General features: G+C 41.1%; 1 protein-coding gene across 15 annotated transcripts in view; it reads left to right on the top strand.

Moving 5' to 3' along the window:
- LOC110082095 (protocadherin alpha-C2) overlaps positions 1–12,327 on the top strand; it is a 239,021-nt gene that overhangs the window by 104,315 nt on the left and 122,379 nt on the right. Inside the window, exon 1 of one of the 15 annotated variants that reach the window (XM_078392500.1) lies at positions 366–3,198. The exons of 13 other annotated variants lie outside the window; for them this stretch is intronic. In XM_078392500.1, the coding sequence (XP_078248626.1) occupies positions 826–3,198 (2,373 nt within the window). In that variant the 5' untranslated portion in view covers positions 366–825. Of the gene's footprint in view, positions 1–365; positions 3,199–6,251; positions 11,624–12,327 lie in introns of those variants that run through there. One more of the 15 variants, XM_072998381.2, reaches the window with a different exon arrangement.

Here is a 12,327-nt window from a genome sequence, read left to right as displayed (position 1 = left end):
CAGAGGCAATGAAAATAACAAATAGGAAGACCTGGTTTGAGGGGATAGCTGGGCACTGAGCAGAGATTTGCATGATGGGCTACTGAAGTTACTACTGGTGGAAACAATTGTTTATGACAACCAAGATGTTTCAGTTTCAAAGTACAAACAATAACAAGAAAATTAAATCACCAGAATGATTAAGTACTCTTTCACATGCTACATAACAACAAACCTTGATTTTCATCTACATATTCACAGTCTGTTATGATTTCCTGATGTGTGTATTTAATGAATGTTGACAAACACATCTTGGTCATAGTCACTTGTCACATTGTTTGGTACACAATTACAGAGGAACATAAAAAAGTGAAACAATGTGAATATGTGAGGGTTACACATCAAAGAAGCCAAGATATATTCTTGGAGGACATTTAGACTCAGAAGAATAAGTGTAATAATCCCATAAGCAATAATTAATGACAAACAAATTATGCAAGTGTGTATTAATCAAATGGGAAAATAAGTTATTGGAACTATTTGATTAAGGCAGAATGTAAATGTTTTCCATTTCAAGATCCACTCACAAGGGGTCACTGTTGTCTAAGGAAAAGTACTCGCAGGGTGAAAACGGAGAGCTCCTCCCTCAGAGTGACTGGAAACCTTTCCTGTCAGCTTCACAATAGCGACTCCAAGGACCAAATGCAACAAGCCCTGGCGTCTATTGACATGATAATGTCAGCAGCGATTTGGAAGAATTCCTAGGATCCTCCTGATCTTCATTTTGCCAAGAAAAGGTGGTTTTTCCCCCTGAAAAGAAGAAGAGGTGTTGTGTCTCGGTCTGCAATGGTTGCGTGGAAAGATGATTCCCTGGCAAAGCGGCTGCTGCAGCTGATGCTGCTCCACACCGCCTGGGAGATGGGGAAGGGCCAGCTCCATTATTCTGTGCTGGAGGAATCCCAGCATGGCACCTTTGTGGGCCGCGTCGCTCAGGACCTGGGGCTGGAGGTGGAGGAGCTGGTGCCTCGGATGTTCCGGATGGTGTCAAAAGGACGCAAAGACCACTTTGAGGTAAATGTGCAGAACGGGATCTTGTTTGTCAATTCCCGGATAGACAGGGAGGAGCTGTGTGGCAAGAATGCTGAGTGTGCCATTCACCTGGAGATGATTGTGGACAAACCTCTGAGGGTCTTCCACGTGGAGGTAGAAATCAGGGACATAAATGACAATGCTCCAGTTTTTTCAGTAACTGAACAAAGTTTGGCCATTGCAGAATCAAGGTTATCAGGCTCTCGTTTCTTATTAACTGGTGCCTCCGATCCAGACATTGGTACTAATGCCCTGCTAACTTACAAGCTTAACCAAAATCGCTATTTTATTATTGATTCAGGAATTGATGAGGACCACAATAAATCTCCAGTACTTATACTTAAAACCCCACTTGACCGGGAGGAGACCCCCATTCACCATTTGCTACTCACAGCCACTGATGGGGGCAAGCCCGAGCTCACCGGGACAATCCAACTGGTGATTCATGTGCTGGATGCTAACGACAACCTTCCTGTGTTTAACCAGTCAGTTTACAAAGTGAAACTATGGGAAAATGCAGCTAATGGAACCCTAGTTATGAAACTGAATGCCACAGACTTAGATGAAGGGGTTAATAGTGAAATCTCTTATTCTTTTAGTAATAATGTTCCTCCTCATTTTACAAAAATATTTGGAATTAATCCTAATACAGGAGAAGTCAGAGTTGTTGGAAAAGTGGATTTTGAAGACCTTAATTTCTTTGACCTTCAGATTGTTGCAGAAGATAAAGGCAACTTCCCATTGTCTGGGCACTGTAAAGTTTTTATAGAGGTATTAGATGTAAACGACAATATTCCTGAAATTTCAGTGACCTCTCTTTCTGTACCAGTCCCGGAAGATTCTCCTCCAGGGACTGTGGTGGCCCTTATCAGCATCTCTGACAGGGATTCGGAGGTCAATGGACAAGTTATCTGTTCCTTGTGGCCTTCTGGAATACCGTTCAAACTAGAGTCCACGTTCAAGAATTACTACTCACTAACTCTCACTGAACTACTGGATCGGGAGCAAGTGGCTGAGTACACTTTGGTACTGACAGTCCAAGACCAAGGCATCCCATCACTCTCTGCTAGCAGTAGCATTTTAGTGCCTATCAGGGACATCAATGACAATGCACCCACTTTCATGCAGCCCTCCTACATAGTTTTTGTGAAAGAAAACAACCCACCTGGGGCTCACATCTTCACAGTGTCTGCCTCAGACCCAGATGTGGCTGAGAATGCCCTGGTCAGCTACTGGATAGATGAGAAGTTCTGGCCAATCTCAAGCTACATCTCCGTTCACTCCGAGAGTGGGAAGCTCTATGCCTTGCAGCCTTTAGATTATGAGGAGCTGAAACTTCTGGAATTCCAAGTGAGTGCCAAGGATGCTGGGCTGCCCTCTTTGTGTGGCAATGTTACTATTCAGGTTTTTGTGGTGGATGAGAATGACAATGCCCCTGCAGTATCTGAGAAGATAGAAGAGAAGCCCATTCTTCTGACTGTTCCTGTGGTGTCTGGGCACTTGGTGGGCAAGGTCTGCGCCCTTGATGCTGACTCAGGTTACAATGCATGGCTACGATATGAACTGCATGAGTCGAGCAGTGGTCTTTGGCGAGTGGGGCTGTACAGTGGAGAGATCAGCACCACACAAGTCCTGGATGAAATAGAGGGTAGAAGCAGCCAGACTCTTCTGGTGCTGGTAAAGGACCATGGCAAGCCTCAACTCTCAACCACAGCAACCCTGAGTGTGTCATTGGTGGCAAGTGCCCAGGCTATTAAAACTGATACACTCTTTTCTCAGACTGGAGAGAGTCCCAAGCCTCTGAGGAACACTGTCAATGTCTACCTGATCATTGCCATCTGCTCAGTGTCCAGCTTGTTTCTATTAGCAATTGTCTTCTATGTAGCTCTGCGATGCCAGTGCCAGGCAAAGGAGGCCATGGTGTATGGTCCTGGCACTGCCACCCTAGTATGTGCCAGTGAAGTGGGCAGCTGGTCCTATTCCAATCGCCACAGCCACATCTTAGCAGGTGTGGCTGGGGAGTCTGGTGCCAAGAGTGATCTCATGGTCTTCAGCCCCAACATTCCTGTTTTCACAGAGAATGGGGAATTAAGAAGTGGGAAGGAGCTGCTTCCAGATTCTTCTGGAGAGGTAAGAGTACAAACTACCTGTAGAATACTTCAAATGACACATGCATTCTAAACCATCTATTTCTGTGTTAGTAGTTTAGGTTCTGTCTTACTACAAGAATTATATTTTGTTGTACTTTTGAAATGGCATTTCATTTTTCCTTTGGCTGCAGGAAGAAACAGCTAAAAAAACTGGGTGTTATTAAACAAGTGCTTTGTTATGCTCTGTGGAAGAACTATTTTCCTCATCAAAAGGAAATCTGTATGATTATCAGTGCTTCGTGTTGCTTCAGCCCTGAATGAGAGCCACCCCATAACGAGGAGTTCCCAAACTTTTTTCCACTAACAATTCAGCAAATCAGTTGAATTATTTCTTCTCTCAAATGTTTCCCTCAAATCCAGGGTTTGATGCCAAAGAAATCACAACATGAAATCCCCGTACCTCATGTTCCAGGAAAAATCTCCTGGTATTATTTTGTCAGAAATTCATTAGAGACGCTAAAGCATATGCTGGCCCATTACACTTTTCAATGAAGATTAATTAATAACTATGTGGTAATGCTAATAGATGGAAAACTTTGTGTGTGTGTGTGTGTGTGTGTGTGTGTGTGAGAGAGAGAGAGAGAGAGAGAGAGAGAGAGTATGTAAAAGTGAAAGAAAGGAAGACTAACAGTGCGCTTGTGGAGTCATATAACATTGCAATTCAGCAAATAAACAAACAAATAAAACAGGACTAAATTAACAGGGCAGTCCTGTTTTGCAGTCAAGGGCACTCTAAGACTAGAGCGCACTGGTATCTTCGGTGCCCTGTTCGAAGAAAGGAAGGAAAAGTTTTTTCCACCTTTCCTTTTCTCCCTAATGTAGACCATGACCGTGGCTGCTCTAGAGATCTGCCACACCAGGCACATGGCTGAAGGTTGGAAGGGCTTTGGATGCTTCAGAACTAAAGCTTCATCCATTTGACCTGCATCATGGCTGCAGTCCTCCCCATCCTCCCCAAAAAGCAGAGCTCTAAAGACAGAGAGGTGAAGAGCATGGATCTTTCAGTGGGGATGGCAGAGGGTGTGGGGGAGAGAGATCAGAGGCTGGATTTCTCCAACAGAGGTAAGAGCACATCCTCCAGCCCTGGAGGAGGAGATAGAAATATTTCCCAAGACTTCTGGGATGCTATCTCAGGGATGACGGGATTGCATCTTTATAGTTTTTTTTAATAAGAGTTACATTTACTAAAAGTCAGTTGTCTAAGTGCCTTTGGATTAGTTGCTGAAATCATTGAAACAAGAAACAGGTTTACCTCTTAATGAGTAACTGCTGAGGTTTTACTATCTGCTGTTTCCTATACATCTGTAAATAAATGGCTAGAGACATACAGTGTGTTCTAAATTACTCAGAAGTAATCCCCACTGATTTCAGTGGAAATTGCTTCCTAATAACCAAACAGAAACTTGCATTACCACATTGAAAAAAGTGAAAGCTGAATATTCATGGCTTTCCAAGGGGCTACCCAGCTGGTCAAAGCACACTTAAAAGTGGGTGCTCCAAAAACTTTCCCCAACTTCTTTGTTTGAATCTTCCTGATTGGTAATGGTGATTATGGGTTATGTTATGCTGAGTGAGTAGCTTTGTTGTTTGTATAAATAAGTTTTATTGTTGTTGAACTATGTATGATGTTATGGCCAATGGCTTTAAGCCAATCAATAAATAATATGTTACAGTCCACAAATCAAATTAAAAATAATAAAAGAATCATACATTATAATTTTGAATACTGTACTTTGGAATGCATTAAGTATATCAGTGCGTTAAAATGCAATGAAATATATCTGCAAAACTGAATCAGTATAAAATACAGTTATCCAAATTATGGTCTTACCCTGTATAATGGAGGGCATACCCCCTCTTGGACAGACATTTTAACTTGATGAGGGCCTTTGAGTTATCAGGCAATCTGAGATGAATGCTGTTGCAAGTCTAGACACCTATTGGAGTCACCAAAGTAAAAGTGGAAAGCTGAGACACCAGATGTAACCCTTCTCTTCAAGAAACATCAATTACATCAGCAGAAGAGAATCAATCATGTCAATGATGATCAGGGTGGAAAACTGCTGAAGGGCACCTATTGGACAACAACAATAGTAACAGGTGGCACCAGCAGAGAATCTTTCATAGACAACCGCAGTGACAGTTAGGCTAAATTTTGGAAGAGTTGTGTGGAAGGAAGCAATGGCAAATTGCTTCTGAATGCTTTTTTTGTACAATGAGGGAATCCAAAATAAATGCTCATGCTGGAAGGTGAAACTTGAAGGTCAGAAGGTATTGAATTGCCTGCTGGAGCTATGAATGGGTATAACTAGCATTATTCTTAATAAAGCAATTGAACCATCATTCAACTTTGTGCTACAGCTACAAATGCTGAAGAAGAAGAAATTGGAAAGTTTTATTCAAGTGTTCAGGATGAAACTGATAACACACCACAACAGGAGATGCTGATAATCATAGGTGACTAGAAGACATCAGTAGGAAACAAAGCAGAATCAAACATTGATGGGAGCTAGATATAAAGCAGGAGAATTCTGTTAATCCAAGGCAAATACATGCTTGAAGCAACCAAGCAGATGATTGCTTGGATATCAACAGATGGCCAATATAGAAATCAAATAAAATTTGTACAGTAATTCATAGAGATGGAGAAGCTGTAATCTGAAGAAGAACATTGAAACTATAATAGTACCAAAATACAATGTTCCTGAAGGATTTAAAGTCTATGTAAGGAACAGATCTGCATCAGAATGCTCAACTGACCATGACTTAGAGGAACTATGGATTGAAATTATAGGCTAAAGAATTATGGACTGAAACCAGAAATGTAACCAGGGAAGAATGGGAAAACACTACTCCTGTAGCCAAAGGAAAAGAAAAGCCTCAACTGATGACTGACAACTTTCAAAACAAAGACTTTCACAAGATGCGGAGTTGGGAATGTCAGATGTTTATGCTTTTCTGAATGAAGGGAGAGGCACTAAAGCTATGGATTATTCTGAAAGAAATGGGTGGGCCACATCACTGAATGCAGAGAATATTTTTTTCACTGACAAGTGTCAGACAAGGATTTATTTTATCCCTCTATCTGTCCAGTTTATGGGCAAATGTACCATTCAGAAAGCATGATTAGATAGAAAAGAAGGAAAAGTAAAAATTGTAAGAAGCATCAATAATCTTAAGCAAAGCAGAGGGATCTTTTTTTTTTGCAGAAAATATCAATGATTTGTAATTACTGATGAAGGTGAAAGAGGAAAATATAAAAGCAGGGTAACAGCTGAATATTTAAAAAGACAAGAAACATGATTACAAAAATATTACATTACTTCAATGTTGACTATAAAGAAATTGAAGTTGTTGAAGTTTCTGTATCATCAATCGAAAGGGAGACTACAGAAAGTCAGAGACTCAGAAAGGCAGCTATGAAGGAACTAAAAAGGACTGTCAAGTTTAAGGATTTTTTTCTGAGGTTCTCCAAACCTCAGAAACCCTATTTCCAATTCACAATGTATGGATGTGAAAGCTGGACAATGAAAATAGCTGATAAGAAAAAAATATGCATTTATTTGATATGGTATTTTAGGGATACTATGAACCATCGGAAAGACAAATAAAGTGATTCTACATCAAATAAAGCCTGAACGAAGAGCTAAAATGACTGAACTGAGGTTATCATACTTTGGAGATATTATGAGAAGACAAGACTTGCTTGTAAGGATCGTAATGCTACAAAAAGTGGAAGGCAGCAGGAAAAGAGAAGACCTGACATGAAATGAATTGACTTAAGGAAGCTGTGGCCTTTAGTTTGCAAGAAGCAATACAGGTTGTTATGGACCAGAATGCTCTGCCTGTCAAATAAATGGAGATCCTATCTAAGGTCATTGTAAAAATGACAAAAAAGGAGAACATAAAGACCATTTCAGTTTCATTAGGGCTACAAAGGCAAGCTTGATGTGACAGAAAATTTTCTTACAATTGCCTTCAAGAACAGCTGAAGGTAGCATTGCATCATCTTAATGTGTAATCTTTATTGTATCTCTGAACTCTTAAGAGAATTAAGTTTCAATGGACAGGAAAATAACCATTTTCATGGGAAGCAGAATAAGGTCACACAACAGTTCTGAAAGTTCATATCAAACATTCATTGTTTAACAATACTTTGTGTTCACTCTAGATCACTGGAAATGTTAAAGCCCAAAACACCAGTGGAAAGGAACCTTTCCCTAACTACATTCTTCCAATTACTTTGAAGTGAATCAACAAAAGTATATGGTAGCAACTAATCTTGCAAACATTGGAGAGGAATTTAACCCAACACATGAATGTCTTTGCCGCTTGCTAGGATCTCAAGTAAATTTAAACTTGCTTCCAAATATAATAAGGTCTTAATACATTCAGGTGCACCCAACATTGTGCTCAAAAACCACCTCTGAATCTTTTCCAGGCTTCAAGTGTAATAAAGTTGTTCCTATAGTTCATGTTCCAGTTTGGGATTAACCCTACCCTTCCTTGTCTGCCAGATGGCAGATTCAAGTTCTACAAATACCACAGCCATGGTTATGCACTGTACTTAGAATTTTCAAACAAATTTTCAGGAATTAATTATGTGGAAGTCTAAATGAATACATTTGCCCCTGAAGATCTTGGTCTCTTCTTTTAAAAAAGAGAGAGATTTCAAATCAGAATCACAAAAATAGTAATATCTTGACCGGCATACAAGAATTCATCTGTGAGATAGATCAGTAGTATTCTCACTCCACCCATTCATATTGGCATTTCTTATAAGGCCACTTTGCAACCTTGTGGTGTGCACATGCTGTTGCTTTGCCTCACAATTATATGTATGATTTTAGACAAGCCAGAAATCCATTGAAAAAAATATACCTCAATTTTTAAAGGATTTCCTGACAGTCCTTTGGATTACTCTACCAAAATTTAAATAAAAATGATTGCCATTTTCTTTCAACAAGAAAGAGGCATAAGGCACCACAGAAGTATCCTTCCTACAACCTGCCTAGTGGTGAAAATTATGTACACAAATCATTTTCACATGTGAAATACTCTAAAAATAAAATAAAAAAGCGCAACCAATTGCATGCAAAATGGCGGGCAACACTGGACGCAAGAACTACATTTCTTGGGGAAGTATCATATCTCCATGGAACAGCTTATTCTTTTCATTCACAAAGTTCAGCCCCTGGCATTTCAAGTTGCAGCCGATGGGGGAAAACCCAGCAGAACCCTCTGGTCAAGATAGGGCATCCAGCAGAAGACTATGCTTGGGTAGATGAACCAGCAGTTCTTTCTAAGGTACCATTGTGTATCTGTACCAAACTTGTGAGGACAGGGAGAGAGTATGCATATGCATGCCTCGTTTGCTCTCATGTGACTGCGGACCACGTTGTACAGTTTGTGGTAGGAAAATGAAAATTAGTAACATCTCAAAATTCTTGGAAATTATCTTCTAACAGAAAAGGAAGTTATGAATTAGGAGGGGGGGAAGAATGAAAGAAGACATGATATGTGACGGCAATGTTACAAGAAGCATCTGGATACTGTATTTTCATTCTCAAAATCCATATGGCAACAAGGAGCAACGAGTTGAATGATGAAAAAGATTATGATACATAACTATAATGGAGAAAATAACATAATTATAGTTACTTTAGCTTTGAAGTAAATGTGTATCAGGAGAAATATTGCTATGAATGTATTGAAACCATGTGACTAAAGTCATAGAAGAAAAAAAAATCTGCTTTCTGATTATAAAATGCAGTCACAAGGGGTCACTGTTGCCCAAGGAACCATTTAAGCAAGGTGGAAAATTCAGAACTCCTCCCCTCAACCAGCAGTGAAAATTCAACCTGTCAGATCACACTAGAGATCCTCAGAAGGATGCAAGATCATTGGGAAAGATTCAGCGGATTTCACAGGTGCCAGTTCTGACGGACCCTTTGGATTTTGTCCTTAACTCCTTTGAAGAAGAGGACTTAAAATACCAGGAAACATAAGGCAAGATTTTTGTCTCTCAGTTTGCCATGTTTGCTTGGAAAGCAGATTCGGTGGAGAAGCAGCTGCTGCAGCTGCTTCTGCTTCAAACCGCCTGGGAAATGGGGAGAGGCCAGATTCACTACTCTGTGCCGGAGGAAGCCCAGCCTAGCACCTTTGTGGGCCGCATTGCCCAGGATCTTGGGCTGAAAGCGAGTGAACTGGTACCTCGGATGTTCAGGATGGTGTCCAAAGAAGAGGGAGAGTATTTTGAGGTAAATGTCCAGAATGGGATTTTATTTGTGCATTCGCGGATAGATAGGGAGGAGCTGTGTCCCAGCAGTGTCGTGTGCATTATTCACCTGGAAGTGCTTGTGGACAAACCGTTGAGGGTTTTCCATGTGGAAGTAGAGATTGGTGACATAAATGACAATGCCCCCATTTTCCCTGTTGTAGAGCAGCTATTTACTATTGCAGAGTCTAGCATTCGTAATTCACGCTTTCCTCTAGAGGGAGCCTCTGATCTGGATATTGCTGCAAATTCTCTGCTCAGCTACAAACTTAGTCCAAGCCTACATTTTACCTTAGAAGTACTGGAAAATCATGAACACAGTTCATCTTTATTTCTTGTTTTAAATACACCTCTTGATAGAGAAGACTGTCCTGTTCACCACTTATTACTCACAGCCTTTGATGGAGGCCAGCCACAGCTTACTGGTACAGTCCAGCTGGTGATCAAAGTGCTGGATGCAAATGATAACCCTCCTGTGTTTAACCAGTCTGTTTATAAAACCCAGTTATTTGAAAACTCAGATAATGGATTATTGGTAATAAAGCTAAATGCTACAGATTTGGATGAAGGAGCCAATAAGGAAATTACATACACATCAAACAGCTTTTCTCCTGCAAATGGAAAAGAAAAGTTTATTCTTGATCAAGAGACTGGTGAGGTCTATGTGAAGGGAAATTTGGATTTTGAAGACAGGAATTTTTATGAAATACAAGTTGAGGCAAAAGACAAGGGGAATCCTCCATTATCGGGACACTGCAAAGTTTTGATTGAGATTCTGGATCTAAATGACAACATGCCTGATATTTCAGTGATGTCTCTGATGACACCTGTCCCAGAAGATTCTCCTCTAGGAATGGTGGTGGCCCTTATCAGCATTTCAGACAGGGACACTGGTGCTAATGGACAAGTGAGCACTTCCCTGTGGCCTCCTGGAACCCCTTTCAAACTGGAATCCACAGTCAAAAATTATTATTCACTGATATTAGCTGAACATTTGGATCGGGAACAGGTGTCAGAATACAAACTAGTAGTGACAGCACAAGACCAAGGGGCTCCATCACTGTCAACTACCAGCATCCTTGAAGTGCCAATCAGTGATGTGAATGATAATGCACCTGCTTTTGCTCAGCCTTCGTACACAGTCTTTGTCAAAGAGAACAACCCACCTGGGGCTCACATCTTCACCGTGTCTGCCTCCGACCCAGACATGGCTGAGAACAGCCTCATCAGCTACTGGCTGGACGAGAAGCCCTGGCCACTCTCCAGCTACATCTCTGTGCACTCGGAGAGCGGGAAGCTCTATGCTTTGCAGCCATTGGACTACGAGGAGATGAAGCTTCTAGAGTTTCAAGTTAGCGCTAAGGATACTGGGCTGCCCTCTTTGTGCGGCAATGTGACTATTCAAATCTTTGTAGTGGATAAGAATGACAATGCACCTGTTGTGTCGTGGTCAGAGGATAAAACCATCTTTCTGTCAGTCCCTATGGCTGCTGGTCATGTGGTGGGCAAAGTCCATGCCATGGATGCTGACTCAGGGTACAATGCATGGTTGCGCTATGAGATCCATGAAGCAACCAGCGGCCCTTGGCGGGTGGGACTATATAGTGGAGAGATCAGTACCACCCATGCACTGGACGAGGCAGAGGGAGGTAGCAGCCAGAATCTGCTGGTTCTAGTGAAAGACCATGGCAACCCACCCCTGTCATCGACAGCCACATTGACTGTGTCACTGATGGTAAACTCCCAGGCTGTCCAAAGTGATGCTTACCTCTCCAGGACAGCAGGGAATCCAAAGCCACTGATGGACCCTATAAATCTCTATTTGATCATTGCTATCTGTTTGGTCTCCAGCTTATTCCTGCTGGCGGCCATAGTATACATGGCCATGAGATGTCATTGCCAAGCGAAGGAGGCAATGGTCTGCGGACCTGGCACAGCCACGCTGGTTTGTGCCAGTGAAGTAGGTAGTTGGTCATATTCAAATCGCCACAGCCATATCCTGGCAGGAGTGAGCAGTGATGGTGGTGGGAAAAGTGACCTTATGGTTTTCACACCCAACATCCCAGCCTGTGTGGACACTGGGGAAGCGGGAATGGTGAAGGAGTCATTTCCAAATTCATCTGGACTGGTGAGTTGGGAGGGTTGACTTGTAGCCATTCTTCTGGTCTGGAACTGCAGCATGATTTGAATTCCCCCCCCCCTCCTTTAATGATGCATATTTATGAAGTTTGCAGTCCACCAGTGAAACTGCAAATATTGCGGAAGCAGTGGTCATGAGGATGTTCTTAAATTATTAATGAAGGGGTTACGTACACAACACAATTCATTGATAGCTAGTCCTTTGATATTTTGTGATTTTCTCTCAAGAATGTAGCAAACTGGACTATATAATGGCATATCCTGAAGCATGATTGTCTTGTTTTACCAAATTACTTAGGCAACCAAGAGGTTGGTTTTTGCATTTGTTTCAATTTGGATGTTGTGTTTTTGAATGAAAAAGAGTATAGTAAATTCTATTTTTCTGTAAGTGGTGGTCAAGTCTAAGTCAGTCTGCTTTATGGTCTTGTTTTTTTTATATAAAATGTTTAAAAATGGGTTGTAGTTAAAAGAATAGGTTGTTCTAAATTGCTTTTTTGGTAAATAACTGCAAATCTTTAAACCTTTATTTTATGCCTAGCTATGCCCATGTTTCTAAAGAAATATCAAACAGTAGTGTGATACGTGCTACTTGTGCTATAAACAGCAACTGAAGATTTGTTGTTGGTTTAGTGGGTTGAGAGCAGGATAATCTATTAATTATGTCAAACTTTAAACATATCCTTGATAGAGCAG

This window comes from Pogona vitticeps, chromosome 4 (genome assembly GCF_051106095.1).
Source record: "Pogona vitticeps strain Pit_001003342236 chromosome 4, PviZW2.1, whole genome shotgun sequence".
Taxonomy (NCBI): Eukaryota; Metazoa; Chordata; class Lepidosauria; order Squamata; family Agamidae; genus Pogona; species Pogona vitticeps.
Note: the sequence above shows the minus strand (reverse complement) of the source record. Positions and strands in the feature narration are given on the sequence as shown.